Below are 17,038 nucleotides of genomic sequence, written 5' to 3'. Positions count from 1 at the left end.
CGACGCCACACAGGTGAGAGGTAAAGGACGCTTCTCCAGAGAGAGAAACTCCAATTTTAAGCCCGGAACCGGTTCTGAGACTAACTACGGAGCACTCCGTAGCGGTTTTTGCCAGCGTGCGGCCGCCATGTGCCAGCAGGGATCATCGGAACCGAGGCGTGACTCGCCAGTTCAAGGTTGTGGCAAGCCCTCACAGACAAAGCCTTTGTTTGTCCATGACGCAATTTGGGGAGTTGCCAGGTCTTTGGCTTTGTTTCTCGTCAGAATCTACTATATCGCTTTTTCAGAATAGATAATTGTAAAGAGATCAATAGTAAACAGATCTCCAGTCATCTCAATAAACGCCAGCTCAACAGTCAACTTGTCGAAGGATCAACTAACCCACTTCCCATGCAACGTGAAGCCATCATCGAACCAACCTTGCAGCCCTTGACACAAGCGACAAGACGATGCACCCACGCCTGACTCGCACAACCTCATCTCGGATCCGATCCCCACAGACAAAGATCGCCAACTCGCTTGTTCGAGTTTCTTGTTCGAGACAAGCGTCCCCTGGTCTTCCCCCGCAAAACACAAACTTGTCCGCTCCATTTGCCGAGTCAGTGGATACTCAAGCCGCTTACGCTTGTTCATCAACTCGGATCAGCACAAACGTTGACAAGGGCTGCGGGGAAAAAAAAACATGGGGAAAAAACAAGACATGGGTATGATTCAAGATGTACTTAAGACCCTGATCCCATCTTCGAAAGGATTCAAGATCCAGTATCTCTACAGCCAGATCTCATCCTGACAGAAGACGTTTGACTTCTTTTGCTGCCATCATGGCTTCTTACACTCCCCCCAACGAAAAGGCAGACGTTGTCGAGGCCGAGATGGGTAACAGCTCTGACCATCCGCGAAAGGGCGAAGTCGACAATATCGACGCTCTCGCTACTGCACCTGGCACGACGCTCGGTTCCTTCTCGCACCTTGATGAGAAGAAGATTCTTCGCAAGGTCTGTCTCTTCCCTCATGTTAAACAACAAGCTACTAACTTTTGTCTGCAGATGGATATGCGGTTGATCCCCATGCTTGCGCTTCTCTACCTCCTCTCATTTCTCGACCGTAAGTCGACCCTCAACACCACCGCAACTCACCACTAAAACGCACTCTCTCAGGTGGAAACATTGGAAATGCCAAGATCGAAGGCCTTCAGGAGGACCTCAACATGACGCCCGACCAGTACAACTGGTGCCTCACAGTCTTCTTCTTCACCTACGCCGCCTTCGAAGTGCCCTCGAACCTCCTCCTCAAGAAGCTCCGTCCCAGCGTTTGGCTACCCACCATCATGGTGGCTTGGGGCGTTGTGATGACACTTATGGGTATCGTCAAGAATTACCACGGTCTTCTCGTCGCTCGCATCTTTCTCGGACTGACAGAGGCTGGTCTGTTCCCTGGAGTCGCAGTAAGTTTGCATCTTCCTCATCTCCATCTTAGCCGCTAATTTCTCTATAGTACTATCTCACCATGTGGTACTGCCGACACGAGATCCAATTCCGCCAAGCCCTCTTCTTCTCAGCTGCCTCCATCGCCGGCGCCTTCAGCGGTCTCCTCGCCTTTGCGATCGCCAAGATGGACGGCGTCGGCGGCCTCGAAGGCTGGCGCTGGATCTTTATCCTCGAGGGCATGGTCACCGTCCTCGTCGCCCTCTGGGCCTTTTACGCCCTCTACGATTTTCCCGAGACTGCGAAATTCCTGACCGAGGAGGAGCGTGCCTTTGTCGTCTTCCGGCTCAAGTATCAGGGTCAGAGACAGGCTACGAGCGAGGAGGAGGGTACTCACACGCGGGTTGCTCAGACGGATGAGTTTAGGTGGGAGTATGTCTGGAGTGCTTTCAAGGATTGGCAGATCTGGGTCAACATCTTTGTCTACTGGGGCGTAAGTGGCAGCTCTACCTTTGATAATGGGTTAAACTAACTAGTTTCAGATTGTGTGCCCTCTCTACGGCATCAGCCTTTTCCTCCCAACGATCATTCGCAACCTCGGCTACACCTCGAGCCACTCTCAACTCATGACTGTTCCCATCTACATCACGGCCGCAATCCTTGCCGTCATCGTCGCTTGGACATCAGACCGAGTCGGAAAGCGAAGCCCATTCATCGTCGTGTTCCTCTGCATCATGATTGTCGGCTTCTCAATGTGAGTTTTCCCCTGAACATTCAAAGCCCAGAGCTGACACTTTCTCAGGTGTATTTCTACCAGCAACCCCAAGGTCGTCTACGGCGGTGTCTTTATCGCGGCCTGTGCCATCTACCCAGCTTTCCCAGGTGTCATCACCTGGCTGGCCAACAACCTTGCAGGAAGTTACAAGCGAAGCGTTGGTATGGCTATTCAAATCGGAGTCGGCAACCTCGGAGGCGTAAGTTTACACGCGAACAACAATATTTCAACCACTAACCTTCTATAGGCCATGGCTGCAAACTTTTACCGACAAAAGGATGGTCCTCGCTACATTCTTGGACACGGCTTGGAACTTGGTTTCATCAGCGCTGGTATCATTGCCGCTCTGATCCTCATCGTGGGCTACGATCGCATCAACAAGAGCCGTGAGCGAAAGATGGCTCGAGGCGAACACAATCAATACTCTCCTGAGGAACTCTCGGCCAAGGGCGACAAGGCGTTGACCTGGAGATATATGCATTAGTTTGAGCTTCTCAGATATTGGTCTCACGTAAGAGTATAGGTTAAATACCAATTACGTGTGTTAGTAATAAGGATATGCTAGATTGCAGTCACAAATATAATATCACCGTCGTCTCCAAGATACCATATTGACTCAACGCTATGGGCTTATTTCGATATTCCCCTATGACTGAAGAGCATCAACTTTATGATACAATTCCGTCACCGAGTTAGTATCAAAGGAAACTCTAGGCTAATAGTTGAAACTACTGAGAGTATGGTTTTAAGAGCTTCTGGTGAGCTACCACTTCCAGTCTGTAGAGCGCACAGAAGGGTAGGAGATCTCTTCGGTGAGTCTTGGCCAGGGACATCCTTGCATTAATGTCAACATACGTACATAGGTTGGAGCCCAGGAATATTTACCTTCCAGGCCTCATCAAAGCCAGTGGAACGGACGTATAACACGCCAGGTCCTTCGACAGCATCAGCCACCATGTGTTGAATCTTGTTCCAAACCGACTCGTCCTTCAAGACTGCCCATGACTTGTCCTTGTACTCCTCCATCAGCTCGTGGCATACAGCCGTAGCCCGTGCTTGTTTGATTGCATGGCCGTCATCCCCAAAGTCGTAGACCCTCATGCCGATTTCTAAGATTGGAAGTCAGATGCCACACTAGATACAGAGCAATTTAGAAGTCTTCATATTGATTTTTTACTCACCTCTAACAGATTCATCGGACGGCTGCTTGGGGACATAAGGCTCAATGCTTTCCAATGAAATGGTAGGATAGCCCCGAGCGGTATACTGCACAAGATCTAGCCGAATCTTCCACTCCAACAAGCGAACCTTGTCCGCGGTAGATAGCCACGGCTGCGAGTTGAAAGTCAGGTAGATCAAAGAGGAGTTGACGTGATGCCTGGGTGAAGGTTTTGGTCAGTAGACTCTGAGGCCAATCGTGCGAGGGGACATGTCGACAAGGAGGGCTGAATCCAGGTATTGGGTTGGGTCTTGTGGAACAGCCTCAGCCCAGAGTGAAGGACTGGCAGACAAATCAGTGTTGGGTCAATGAAACGAAGGGGCGGGTTATCTTGCTGCCTACAATTTCTAAACAGGGGCTGCGTTCTTCGAGAATCGTACGTTGGTGGAGGCGCAGTGAATGCCATACTAGGCTGAAGGTTGCAAGGTGTGTGTGACTGTAGTCGCACACTGCAGTAGACACAGCATATCGAGGACCGTTGGGCACGGCAGCATGGTTAATCCAACAGTATTCGGTCGAGTAGCCCCAACATTGGACGTGTCAACGGTTGCATGCTGCACAAGAGGGGCGTTGTCGACAATTCAAGCAACCTCCGCGAGAGCGAGACATTCGGAACAAATCTCGGCGATATGCCGAAATGGATGATATCCCTGTTGATGATCAAGTGATGCCGCATCCAAGCTCAAGGAGGAGGAGCAGGAAGGGTCTGCAGACAAGGTGGAAAAGCTAACTACCTATAGTTAGCAGGCCGAGTCAAATATGTGCCAATCGATCCCCTCTCATCTTGAGGCCACGCAAGTAGCCAACGCATAATTACGTAGTCTACCCTCCATTAACAAAAGTGGAATCAAGTTTGACCGGTTGAATATATCAGATAACAACAACTTCCTACGGATCATGGTACGGAGTAAGGTACGGAGTACTGTAAGAGTCGAGGTGCAGCATGAGGTGGAAAAACTAGCTACAATTGGTCAGTTTCTTCCTCGTCAGTGGATCCAATGGTGGGAAGGTAACTATATTTGGTAGGTGTCCACTCACTTTGACGATGCAACCAATCAATTTACGTCGAAGATAATTTGCAATGCCTCTCAACATCCCACGCTTCAGCCCGGAAGTCTCGATCGTCAATATCCATTTTTGATCCTCCAGGAGCATAGACGCGTAAGTACTCACTAGGCAGAAGCATTAAAATCAAGCGGTCCCCAACCGCCTTTTTGAGGAGGTAACGCCAGATTCACCCATGGGGCCGCGGGTTTCGGCATGCATTGCGAGAGGCACAGACACCCTTTTTCGCTAAATGACCAACCATCATCGTATTAACTTTCCGCAGCTTAAGTTTGAGCCCATCACCACCGCCTCAGTTTACGCGTCCCGTATACCAGATGAGCAGAAATGCCTCCATCACGGCCAGAAACTAGCCACTATCGGGCCTCTCTGCGGTCCTTCTCGCCCGCAGAATTCCTCAGGAACTTTTGGACGAAGGAGGGATACGAAAATTATCTAGGGATCAGGGGCAGAGAGTAATTTCGAGGTTGTCCGTCGGACTTGGGCTTCATGATGAGTGATTTTATATAACCTATTAGCTCGTACATTCGGGCTGCAACGTGAAGTTCTCCAAACACCACCATCTTTCCTCATCGTGATCGATCGATAAGCCACAATGAGACCTTGCTTCGGCCGCTTTGCCGGTTATCAAAAACTAGAAGACCAAGAAAGCCAACTCCAAGAACCGGAACGTGGGTGTCTTGGACAGTGGCCAACCAAGCGTCCAAGATTCACAAAACCGGGATGGACAACAACATGCCTCATTCTAGTGGACTTGGCACTGTTTGGTCTCTTGCTCTATTCCCTACGAGATCTCTTCTCCCTGCTGCGTCATAACAAGGAGATGTTTAGTGCCCACGTCAATGTCACTCTCCAGGATCAACCGAAGCATGTTCATTCATCAAGGCAGATACCACGAATTCTGCACCAGACATGCAAGAACGAGACGATCCCAGAGATGTGGGCCGAGTCACAGCAGAGTTGTCTCAAAGCGTACTCGGACTTCGAGTACAAGGTACGTTTGACAGCCCACGACCAACCCCCTGTGAAAATAAATCGGCTTCTAACTTGAATTCCAGCTTTGGACCGACAAGCGAGCTCGTGAGTTTCTGTCGTCCGAGTACCCTTGGTTTCTAGAAACTTGGGACACCTACCCATTCCCTATCCAACGTGCCGATGCCATACGATACTTTGTTCTCCATCACTATGGCGGCATTTACCTCGACATGGACACTGTCTGCCACCAGCCCTTCCCGATCGACCAAATCGAAACCGAGCTGAAGCATAATTCCCTCTTCGAAGCCACCCTTCCTACCGGCATCACCAACGATATAATGATATCATCCGCAAGGCACCCTGCCTTTGCATCAGCCATCTCTCGACTGCCGTTCCATCATCGAATAACGCGATTCTGGGCATGGCTGCTACCATACGCTGCGATTATGTTCTCAACAGGACCGCTCTTCATCTCCCTAGCTACAGCGGCCTACCTGTACGGAGAGCCATCGCGGCCGTCACCCACAGTGCAGGTCATCAGCTCGACCAATCTCAAACCCTACATCACAGACCTCCAAACAGCCACTTGGTACAGAACAGATGCCCGTGTACTAAAGTGGCTCGCAAACAAGCCGTTGATCTGGTTTGTTCTAGGCACCGTGGGGGTTATCGGTGGCGTGTACCTTCTGAACAAGGCATTGTTGTTGACCTACAGGATCCTTTGTTATACGTTGAAATCTACAGGCTGGTGGATTCTCAAAGCAGCGAGGTGTATATATAAGAGTATGAAGTAAGCGTGCCTGACATTAGATGCACCGCGTCATAGCAGAATATGAAAAGAATAGATGTCAATGTTGCTCGTTGTGCGAGTTTAGAATTCAAGGGCAACGATAAAGCCTCTCCCTGGCAACACTTTGTTGCAAAAAGGAGGCTTTCGCTCTTTTTTTCTTTACATTAATGTGCTACCGTTATGCCCCGAGCACAAAAGCTCCGTCTTAAAACTTGCTTCTTAATGCCAAGTTCGCCGACTTTTCCCCTGAACAAATCCATGACAAGAGTCGGGATGTCACTCTCAGGGGCAACGCCATGCCCAAGGCGATACTTTACAGAACTCTTCGGCCGAATCTAGGAACTGCATCTTCTTTGTTTGATCCGAAATCTCGGGGCCGGCATTTCCAACCACCCGGTCCCAGTCCGAGGGCATCTGTTCCACCAACTTGCCATTCATATTTTACCTCGGGGCCTGTCCATGGCTTTCTCTGGTGTGTTTTCAATACCTCTCATCTCAAAATGTATCTAACAGCAGTCCGCTCAGCCTCGCGCCCTCTAGTTACGAACTTGCGCTTTGTCGCCCCTTGAGGATTCACATCGACAGCAACTCGGCGAAGGCCCACTCGATCATGGAAGAGCTCAGCAGTGCAGCTTAGTCTTGCCGTTGGCACTCTCTACTACTTCAATACCAGCCCTGTATTTGCAGAGGCTGCCTGTACGTGCTTGCTGGTGGTGTACGTTGATGGAGCCATTGTTGACTGTTGGATAGTACCGACTCCCACCCACCCGCACGACGACCTCCCTGCCAAAAACCCCGTTACCGAGAAGAAAAGGCATATCCAAGCCAACACCGAGACAAACTATGAGAAGTACCTCGAATCTACCGAGACCCGCAAGCCCCAATCGGGCGCCGCCCGTAGTGACATGGCTACCAATGATGCGTCCGTCCGTCCCCGAGGACAAAAGTCAGTAGGGTGCGTTCAACCCCGAGACGGGCGAGTTCAACTGGGACTGCTCTTGTCTTGGAGGAATGGCCCACGGCCCATATGTAGAGAAGTTCAAGAGCGCATTCAGCTTATTCACGCTCTCGACCAATGAGCCCAAAGGAATGAACTGCATCAACCAGTTCAAGTACGTCGACCACCAAAATATACACATGTACGTTCCCGCGACTGATGTGACGCCAGGGCAATGCAAGAGTGCTTTAACAAGTACCCTGATGTCTACGGAGCTGAATTGGCCGACGACGCAGAGGACAATCCTCCACCAGGCGTTGGCGATGAGCAGCCCGACACCCCAAGTGTTTCCATCAGAGCCAATTCGACTCCTCCTATTGACAGATAAAATTAAAGGCCAAAAGTCTGGAATGGCCCCACCCACCACTTACACACCTCATTTTCAACCTTCATCTTCACACCGCATTTACGCAATAAATAGAAATCAGATTGAGATAAAAGCTATACCATTTTGAAGCCCTGATTCCGTAGATTAATATTTAGTATACCATCCGTGCGCCCGGATGCAGGCTCGCAGCCTGTTGCGGGCCGAAGTCGTTAGCTTTAAAATTAGATGGTCAGGCAAGGCCTCCCACGCTTCTTGGATCCATTTAATTAGTAACTTCCTATCGGCCTTGCTACTTTGTAATCTGATAAATTGAGGGTATAACCTTCGCAGCTTGGCCTTTAATGCCTTCTAGATATGTTCAATCGGGTTTAAATCCGGCGAGTGTGCCGGCCAGTGGATGGGCCGGATCCCATGTAAAAGCAGCTAGTCTATTGACCCCTTGGCTATGTGAATATGGGCGTTGTCTTGCTGGAAAAGCTCGAATTCGTCGAGGAAAGGAAGGAGACCTTCTGTTAGCGCCTTTCTATAGCTCTAAGATGAATATCCCTTCCTCTTGGCCAGTTGATCTCTCGTCATAGCGATGATATGTATCCTCTTGGCCCCGGCGATGCCTCCCTATATTATAATCGACTGATAAGGCTTTCTATGAGACTGTATATTTACTAAATCCTTCCTATACTTCTCATCAGGCCGTCGAAAGACCTAGCCGTTAGGGTTATTGGGCGCGTTTTGAACTGTGACTTCGTCGGTGAAGCAGATCTGCGAGGGATATTAGGAAGGGAAAAAGACTCTATCTTTGACGCCTTAAACCTTGATATAATCGTTAAGATGATGTACCTAAAATTGGCAGTGTTTAAGCCTCTCTTTTGCGTCTTCTTCTAATAGAAAGATCCGTCTTCTTGACCGCTATTTGCGGCGCTAATGGCTATGAAGACGGCGCTTTAAGGTGCGAATAGAGATATCTAAGTCTAGCTTAATTAAGACGTCTTGCCATATGAGATCGCGATGCCGGTTAATATATGAATTGATCCTCACAATCTGCAAAGCTGAGAGTTTCTTTGGACGCCCTTTTCGGGGCCTTGATCGTAGGTCTTAGTGGTTTTCCTATCGTCTCTTGGTCTTTGAGACCGTGCCTTGCGAGGTGCCAAAATTGCGCGCAACTTAGCTCTGAGATTTGCCGGCCCGTAGCTCGGCCATCATCGCTGCTCTTTGCTCGGGAGTAAATTCATGGTTAGAAACGCGATTTCTGCTTATTTCAGTACCAAAAGAGCGATCTTCAGGTGCCATTTTTGCCTGATATCTGGAGGTTAAAGATTGAGTGATTGTTCAGTCACTTTCGCAAAAAGCGGGGTTGCCGTGAGGCCATTCCAGACTTTTGGCACGTGATTGTATTATATCGCATGAGCCAGAGCGGCCGCGCAAGAATGAAGGACCAAAGAAAAAAGCAAATGTCGAACGTATATAGACTCATGATGCTACCGTAGGTCCACGGTGTCCGCGGCCTTTGCTTATTCTCATCTCCATGCTATTTTAGCACTTCGCGACCTTAGGTGCTGTCCTATTTTCCCGATCCGTCTGTTGAGCTGAAGCCTACCTACAGCGCCCAGGCCAAGGACTTAAGAAGCCTCCCAACTTCAGTTTTGAGGCATCTCAAAGTTGCCCTGATTGATAAAGAACTCAGTGGAGACTTGGCCCCAAGTCAAGCTTGAACCATGACTTATTGGTTGGTCATCGGATTGACCATCACGATAGCCAATCTCGAGCTTAGCGGAGAGCCCCGCTTGAGATCTCAACAGCATCACCCCACGATGTGATGTCGCTCACGAGTCGCGACTTGAATCCAACATCCCAGAATCTACTTTGGCGCCGCTTTGAGAATGGCTTCTACAGGAACCCTAAAAGAGTCGAATCGCACGCTGCAGATTCTGGAGGATGCCGTCAAAGGCAAGTATGGGGTATTGGCAGCCATCTGGCGAGTTGTTCTGCCCCTCTCCACCAAGCTCATGCTCATCGGATGACAGTTACAACGTCGAGCATCTCACAGCTCTGGTCAGAGCCGCCGAATCCAAGCGCTCTCCATTGATTCTACTCTTATTCCCATCAACATTGGAGCAACTTCCAACGATGGCCTGGGCTGCATCCGCTGCCATCAAATCTGCCACTGTTCCGCTTTCGCTTCATCTAGATCATGCGCAGGACGTGTCGCAGATTAAGAAAGTCGTCTCTAGCCTTCCATTCGACTCTATCATGGTTGATATGAGCCACTATGACCACGAAGAAAACTTATCCAAAACCGCTGCTCTCACAAAGCTGTGTCACGAGCATGGTATAGCAGTTGAAGCAGAGAGTGGCCGTATCAATGGCGGCGAAGATGGCATCGCCGACACTGGTGACCTCGAAGGCAAGCTCAATCCCCTCCAGTTAAAGTCCCACATTAACCATGAATTACAGCCCTCTTCACGACCCCCGAAGAAGTAGAAGACTTCCTAAAAGCAGGCATCGACATCCTCGCCCCAAGCGTCGGAAACATCCACGGCGACTACCCTCCCGAAGGACCCAAGCTAGACCTTGAGCGCCTCTCCTCAATCGACAAGCAAATCCGCGGCCGCGCCTTGATGGCGCTCCACGGTACAAATGACTTTAGCGCCGACATCATGAAGCAGTGCATCGACGCAGGTGCTGTCAAGCTCAACGTCAACAAGCTGCTGCTGGAGGTGTGGCATGTGCACCTGAGGGAGAATGCCGATAAGCCTTTTATGCAGCGGACGGATGAGGGGATTGCAGTGTTGCAGGAGGAAGTCGAGAGGTGGATGGATATTTGCGGCAGCAGTGGCAAGGCATAGGAGAAGTCGAGGGTGTAATCTTGGAAGCAGAAGGCTCCAGAGTGATGTGCACCTAAGAGTCTTTACTGGTCGACTCGGCAGAAACAAACCCGATTTCAAAGATGCGGAGCAATTATTATACAGAACAAAAGTGCGAAAAGTACAAAGTCCAACAAACAAGATGCCACACGTCGTTCATAGTATCATCGTCCCAAGCTCGTCTTCCAGCGTCTAGGTCGTAACGATCAAGCGGTTTCTTCGTCCCACTCGCGACCAACTTCCTCGAAATGAGCATCGTCTTCTTCTTCAGCCAACTCCTCGTCCTCATCCTCGGCGACAAGACCACCACACAAAATTGGTGATGCCACGGTCATATTCTCGGTTTCCAGCCTCCAGAACGTCCCCCACTGCCCATCGTTCCGGACAAGCAGATCATCACGTGGCTCTTCTCCGTAGAATCTGGTATGAAACCAAATGTTTACACGTCTATTCCTCTGGAACACATGGAGCAGTTGGTCATACTCCACTTCCTCATGTTCCAGCCCGATTGCGAATGCATCTCCACTTTTCGCCAAAAGGAGGTCGATGATGCTGTCTCTGTCGGGCGCATCATCGGGTAGGTAGTGAACGGGGGTATTCCCCATGGCGTCCTCGATTCTGGGGCTGACGTGGTCGAGCACAAGCTTCACCAGCTCAACGCTCCCCCTCTGACAAGCTTGATGCAGAGCGGTGGTGCCAGTGCCAAGATGGGTGTCCATGGAAGAGCCTGCGTTGATAAGAAACTCGGACATTTCGACATTACCGGCCAAGAGGGCGAAGTAAAGAGGATTGGCGCCTTGTTCAATCGTCTCATAACAGATGGAGTCATCCACTCCCCATAGACCGTGGCGTATATAAGCGGTGACCTCTTGAACAGGCTTATCCGGGAAGGGGAAAACCTGCAAGAACTTCGCCGCGCGTCTTCTGCAACCAATGCTCCGATATCTAGCCACGCTCGTATCGATTCTCACGCGGTGATTGATATTGGCGTCGTTGTGCTTTAGAAGCAGTTCCATTGCCTCAATATGGCCATTCAAGGCTGCCCAGTGAAGGGGCGTAGCTTGGTCCTCTAGGTTGAGGGCCTTCCAGTCCTTGCGGCCGATGTGCTCACCGAAGGTCCACGATACAGCTGTCGTCCGATCTCCGATATGGGGGTCCGCGCCATGACTTAAAGCCATGGCAATGCCAGCAACGTTGTTCCGCTTGGCCGAAATAAGCAACGAAGAAGTGTAGTTGTTTTCAATGTCGTAGTGGCAGACAAGGGGAGCGACGACGCGACGCAGATATTTGCAGGTGGCGGCCAGGTTGAGAAGGTCCCCCCAGACCTGAAAACGTTCGAGTTGGGCGTCTTTCTCTGACGAAGTATGAAAATTGATGGTCTCGGGGACGTCATAGCCTCTTCCCATATGCTCTTTGTTCGTGTCGAATGCGTTCTTCACCAGAAGCTCGATCAGCTCCGGTGCCAGCTTGTCCAGCCCTATACGGGCCATTTTGAGTACTGTAAATAATGACAGGTAGGTGTCAGAGTAAAACCGATACAAAAAGGATCTTATGTGTAGAGGTAGGCAGCCAAATCGAAACCCAGTTGTTTTTGGGGGGTCAGTAGGGAGCGTGGTTCCTCGATGGAAGTGGTGAGTGGAGGGAAGAAAAACAATCTGGGCGAGATGCATCACTCCTCAATAAATATTGTTCCACGATCCGACAGTGAATCATGGTCGCCCACCTATTGTCGCCTTATCAGGCCAAACGGGTTGTTCTGGCTTTTTAGAAATCTGCCATATGCAGAACTTAACCTTCAGGTCCCAAACGTCTCTAAATAAACGCAAGTCAGTCAAGGGCCAGATACACACAGGCTCCTTCAAACAGCACGAGGACCAGATCACCAACCTCCTAGAGTTTAGGTTGACAGACTTTTAACTTGCATTGTTCCCCAGGAAACGCGGCGTGATAGTAGCTGCACTCGTCAACGTGAACACAACGCAGGTCGCCCCTGTTTACGCGGGTACATCGTGAACGTATGCAAGAGCTAGTATTTCGCCAACCTTATGACTAGGTACTAGAAACATTGGGAACAAACTGGCGCAAAATTTTGTTGGCATATGGTCATTGCCAACTCGAATCCGAGGAGTGTCGTTGGTCCCCGGAAGTCGGCAATGGATGGCCGGCATCTTCCAGCGAGCCAACGGGGATCAAACAGTTCACGTTCTACGATTTTGTCACAATGCAGGAGAGTACTGGGTGTTCAATTCGAACAGGTGCTCAAAACAGTTAGCCTTATTGCAGTCGCAGCTAGATTGTTTACTGATGCAACACCTCCCACAGCCTCCAAGACGACACGGAATCGGCAAGTCGAGTCAAGGTGCTGACAGCTGCAGCAGACCGCGATAGAAGAACAGCAGATGCCACAAGAAGAACCCAACCTGCATTGCCCTAAGCTTGCTATAGGCAGTACGTTTTTGTAGAGTTCAAAGGGACCCCCCGATTCCACAACCAAGCACAAGATCGTTCATGCAGAGGATCACGTCCTTCAGACCAGGCCCGCTTTGGCCAGCTTGCCTTCGTTCAGCATTGATCAAGGTCCAATTTCCGAGCTTCATACAACGATGGAATATAAGGACCCAAAGATCGAGCCTCCTCTACGTCTTCGAAGGTCGAAGGTGCTGTGCTCCGACGTGCCGTAATCTACCAAATGAGATGTCCGACCAAGGCCATTCGAGCAGAGGGACCTCTTCAAAGCTGAAACAAACTCATGCGCCAAAAGATATAAAAATGAGGTTGGTCGGTTCAGGAAATGCCCCAGATGATGAACAACAATAGACGTTCCAAGAGGAGCCATTGAAGTCCCAGACGTAGTCAGTCATCTCACGGACCCTCGGGCCCAAATACTCCGTGCCCCCCCAAGGAGATTTCGGAGCGTCATTACTAAGATGGCGCCATCGGCAGCAACGGCCTGTACACAGTTATTCCTCCGAATCCGAACCTGGAAAGAGCAGAATGTGGGCTCCTATTGGATTTCTAAGCCGGATCCAAATCGAATGAATAATCGTATCTCGGGAAGGGGAACCCCTCACTTACAATGGATGATCTACATATAAAGCAGTTGTGTGCACCCATTCATTTGCTCAATGACTTCACGCATCGCTCAGCTCGGTAAACACCTCTTCAACATGGCTTCCAAGACGCAGACAGACATCACCCTCTACACCGTGGGCACACCCAATGGCATCAAGGCCTCCATTCTGCTCGAGGAGCTCGGCCTCGACTACAAGGTGTACCCCATCAAGATGAGCGAGAACGAGCAGAAGGAGCCTTGGTTCCTCGAGATCAACCCCAACGGTCGCATCCCCGCCATCACCGACACCCTCAACGGTGAAAAGATTCGCGTTTTTGAGTCGGGCGCCATCTTGCAGTATCTTGTTGATCGCTATGATAAGGATCACAAGGTCTCTTATCCTTATGGATCTCGCGAGCATTGGGAGACGACGAGCTGGGTGAGTTCTCAATTACCAGAGTCCACCAACGATCCGATGCTAACAAGATGCAGCTCATGTGGCAGATGGGCGGTTTGGGACCCATGCAGGGACAGGCAAACCACTTCAAGCGTGCGTGCATTCAATCCCCATCAATTGCCTCTTCTGACCCTCCCTAGGATACGCTCCGGAAAAGATTGAGTATGGCATCAACCGCTATGTCAACGAGACACGCCGCCTGTATCGCACCCTGGACACGCACCTTGAAAAGTCGTCGTCAGGCTACATCGTCGGCGACAAGGTCACCATCGCCGACATTTCCTGCTGGGGCTGGGTCTCAAGTGCCAGTAAGTTTGCCCTCTTGACCCTCACCTATTAATATAGCCACTAACGCAACTCGCAGAATGGGCTGGCGTAGACCTCTCCGAGTTCCCTCACCTTGAGAAGTGGCTCTACAAGCTCCTGGAGCGTCCTGGGTTTGAAGCGGGTCGCCATGTGCCCACGCCTCACACTGCTTTTGAGACCAACAAGCTGACCGAGGAGGAGATTGAGGCCAAGGCTGCTGCTTCGAAGGCTTGGATCCAGGCTGGCATGAAGGACGATGCGAAGAAATAAGTGAAACGAGCTGAGCTGACGATTAATTGAATGACTTGTACGATTCCTCGATTTGTTCCATGTGCCTGACTATGTCGTGGTATAAAACGACCCAGAATAGTGCCCTGTCCATTCAGCGACAAGCTCACTTCTTGACAACCGCCAACTGGCTACGGACAGGCACATTCTCCTTCCTCCCAACCTCGGGGAACCCCTCCAGCTTGACGCCCTTCCTGAAGAGCACACAATGTGTCGACCCGCCGAAATGGAACATGCCCGTCTCTTGACCCTTCTTGATCTTCTGCCCCTCCTTGACCGTGATCTCACACGTACTCACCTCATCCATGCCGATGCCGATGAACGCAATCAGCCCAATCGCCGGCTCATCCGCCTCGATCAGGATAATCGCCCTCGTAGCGAGGGCACTGAGGTACCCCTGCGATTGCGACAATCCCGCCAGCGAAATCTCGGTCTCGCCGGGCTCGCCGACGCCTTCAAACAGAGGCTCGCTAAAGTACGTGCCCTCCTCGACAAACGCTCGACGGACCGTTCCCGACACTGGCGAGTGCCAGCGGTGATAGGACAGCGCGGAAAGGAACGCCTGGTAAATGGTGCCTCCTGCAAACTTCTCGGCCAAGGGGTCGTGGGCGAGCATGTCGAGGATCGAGTAAGGCTGACCCTTGGCGAAGAAGCGATCACGCAGCTTCACATCTCGCTCAATGTTGTACACACGCGATTCGCAGCAATTCGCAATGACGAGGTCATCCTCGGGCGACGCGACCGGACGAGCCGAATCACGAACCTTGCGGGTAAAGAAGTCTTAACACGCCGTAAGCAAAGCATCGTTCAAGTGAGCGTGTACACTTACCGTCCCAGGATTTGAAGCCGTAGTGTGTAGCCGAGGGATCGCACTCATACATTTCTTCGAATTTGAGGTTGGACTTTTTGGGCGCGTTGGCGACCTCGACGAGATCACCCAGGCCAGTCTCGCCAAACCAGCCCAGTCTGTGGTTTCCCAAAACCTCGGCCGATTCGGGAGTCTTGAAATGTTAGCTCAACTATACTCAAGAGCATCAAGGTCTGTCTTACCTGGAGGAACTTGCCCCATTCATTGAGAACCTTCTTGATCATCCGATTCACATCAGGATCCAAGAAAGCAGCATAGCCACTACCCCCCATCTCATCAGTCAAGTCCTTCTCCAATTTCACATCAACTCACCTCGGCGTTCCCATGGGATAGTCAAAAATCGCATTCATCGGCACACCCACCATGCCCACGCTCTCCGCCGCATCCGTCCACTCCGGCGCCCTCGTGAGAATATGATTCAACACCTGCAACATGTGTTCATAGTCCCTAATCTGCGGCGTGCCCGTCGGATCATTGCAGTAGGGGTGCTTCTGGGGAATCTCTTCAAACATCTGCACAAAGTACATGTACACGCGGGGTGTCTTTTCGATGAAATCCTTGAACTCTTGGAGGACTGGTACCAAGTCTTTGGGGTTGTCGTCGGCGTGCTTGCTTACGCGACGGATGTATTCGCGGTGCACGCGGTGGTCGGCAGGAAGCCAGGCACCGGGTCTGAGGGCGTCAGTGGTGATGGTTAAGTTGGAGATTCATAAGCTTACTTGTGAACCCGATGCTCCTTGGGGATGTAGTGAGCGTCTCCGTGCTGAACAACCATTGTGTACTATCTTTATCAGATACGACAACTAGTCTCAATACCCTTCGCTCATCTACACCGAGATCAGGCCTCTATATAAATCCCCATCTTCCCATGACCTCCACGTCACATCCCAATCGATGATGCAAACGCACCGCCAACTCCACCCCAAAAACACCAGCTGATTAGTCGCATCCGTTTCCATAAAAGCTCTGCCGCCTTGGTCGTAGACTTTTGAGAGAATACGCGCAACCACATCGTGTGCCGATCTGCCGAAACTTGGATCGCCATTTGGTGGTTTTTAGTGTGTAATGATGACGTTGTGGGGTTCGTGCAGAAAGACCAGCTTTTTGTCAAAACTCCAAGATTTCGGTACCGGATTTTGATGTGTGGCTGATGGATTTCGTGTAAACTTCATGATCACTTGCGTCGACGCAGCTGAACAGTTGATGTATCATTCACCCTGATGGCCTGATGAATATGTTTTGAGTTCGAGTCCGAGGTCCCCATCATCTATCATGGCCGCTTTTGGACACATGGAAAGCATGTCACATCAAATCATTCACTCTTCTCGGCTCGGCAAGGCAAACATCTTAAAGTCTTGTTATTCATCCCACACCCATCATCTCCAATCTCCAAGAGTGCTGATGGAAAGCCCCTCCCCTCCCCTCCCCTCTCCCTTCAAGAGAGCTGTCACACCGGTGGCCTCAACTCAGGGTCATCCAACCCAGAATCGCTGCGACTTTCGCTCCAGTTCAACCAACTACACCCAGCATCCATCCCCATTTTATCGTTCCCCCTTCTGGTGTTTTTTTCCTCCCTTCACAAAGTGCAACGGGAAGAGAGACACCTCAAAAAAGTCAAAAGCAAAAACCGCAA

At 50.7% G+C, this 17,038-nt stretch overlaps 5 protein-coding genes and 2 pseudogenes across 7 annotated transcripts, besides 2 other annotated features; 4 read left to right on the top strand and 3 right to left on the bottom strand.

Annotated features, from left to right (window-relative positions):
• Positions 1-821: 821 nt before the first annotated feature.
• On the top strand, positions 822-2,683 carry NCS54_01251900 (MFS domain-containing protein; the record flags this gene model as incomplete). The annotated part of the gene is made up of 7 exons (XM_053157749.1): positions 822-995; positions 1,047-1,104; positions 1,158-1,444; positions 1,495-1,917; positions 1,967-2,178; positions 2,227-2,398; positions 2,447-2,683. 7 exons carry the CDS (start codon positions 822-824, stop codon positions 2,681-2,683), a joined length of 1,563 nt encoding a protein of 520 aa, XP_053013724.1.
• Positions 2,684-2,883: 200 nt separating this feature from the next.
• Positions 2,884-3,576, bottom strand: NCS54_01251800 (annotated as a pseudogene). Its single transcript has 3 exons — positions 3,381-3,576; positions 3,085-3,308; positions 2,884-3,033 (listed from the first exon to the last, which is right to left on the bottom strand).
• Positions 2,884-3,576: a sequence feature.
• Positions 3,577-5,078: 1,502 nt separating this feature from the next.
• NCS54_01251700 lies at positions 5,079-6,240 on the top strand (annotated as a pseudogene). The gene is made up of 2 exons: positions 5,079-5,477; positions 5,542-6,240.
• Positions 5,079-6,240: a sequence feature.
• A 3,210-nt stretch (positions 6,241-9,450) lies between these two features.
• NCS54_01251600 (Fructose-bisphosphate aldolase) lies at positions 9,451-10,416 on the top strand (the record flags this gene model as incomplete). The annotated part of the gene is made up of 3 exons (XM_053157748.1): positions 9,451-9,545; positions 9,595-9,974; positions 10,025-10,416. The coding sequence occupies 3 exons, from the start codon at positions 9,451-9,453 to the stop codon at positions 10,414-10,416; spliced, it is 867 nt and encodes a 288-aa protein (XP_053013723.1).
• Positions 10,417-10,640: 224 nt separating this feature from the next.
• NCS54_01251500 (Hypothetical protein) lies at positions 10,641-11,924 on the bottom strand (the record flags this gene model as incomplete). The annotated part of the gene is made up of 1 exon (XM_053157747.1): positions 10,641-11,924. One exon carries the CDS (start codon positions 11,922-11,924, stop codon positions 10,641-10,643), a length of 1,284 nt encoding a protein of 427 aa, XP_053013722.1.
• A 1,635-nt stretch (positions 11,925-13,559) lies between these two features.
• On the top strand, positions 13,560-14,519 carry NCS54_01251400 (Hypothetical protein; the record flags this gene model as incomplete). Its single annotated transcript, XM_053157746.1, has 4 exons — positions 13,560-13,925; positions 13,979-14,036; positions 14,084-14,251; positions 14,308-14,519. The coding sequence occupies 4 exons, from the start codon at positions 13,560-13,562 to the stop codon at positions 14,517-14,519; spliced, it is 804 nt and encodes a 267-aa protein (XP_053013721.1).
• A 124-nt stretch (positions 14,520-14,643) lies between these two features.
• On the bottom strand, positions 14,644-16,180 carry NCS54_01251300 (PSDC domain-containing protein; the record flags this gene model as incomplete). Its single annotated transcript, XM_053157745.1, has 5 exons — positions 14,644-15,317; positions 15,367-15,538; positions 15,588-15,666; positions 15,718-16,077; positions 16,125-16,180. The coding sequence occupies 5 exons, from the start codon at positions 16,178-16,180 to the stop codon at positions 14,644-14,646; spliced, it is 1,341 nt and encodes a 446-aa protein (XP_053013720.1).
• Positions 16,181-17,038: the final 858 nt, after the last annotated feature.

This window comes from Fusarium falciforme, chromosome 10 (assembly GCF_026873545.1).
Source record: "Fusarium falciforme chromosome 10, complete sequence".
NCBI classification, from domain to species: domain Eukaryota; kingdom Fungi; phylum Ascomycota; class Sordariomycetes; order Hypocreales; family Nectriaceae; genus Fusarium; species Fusarium falciforme.
This window is presented reverse-complemented; position numbering and strand designations above follow the sequence as displayed.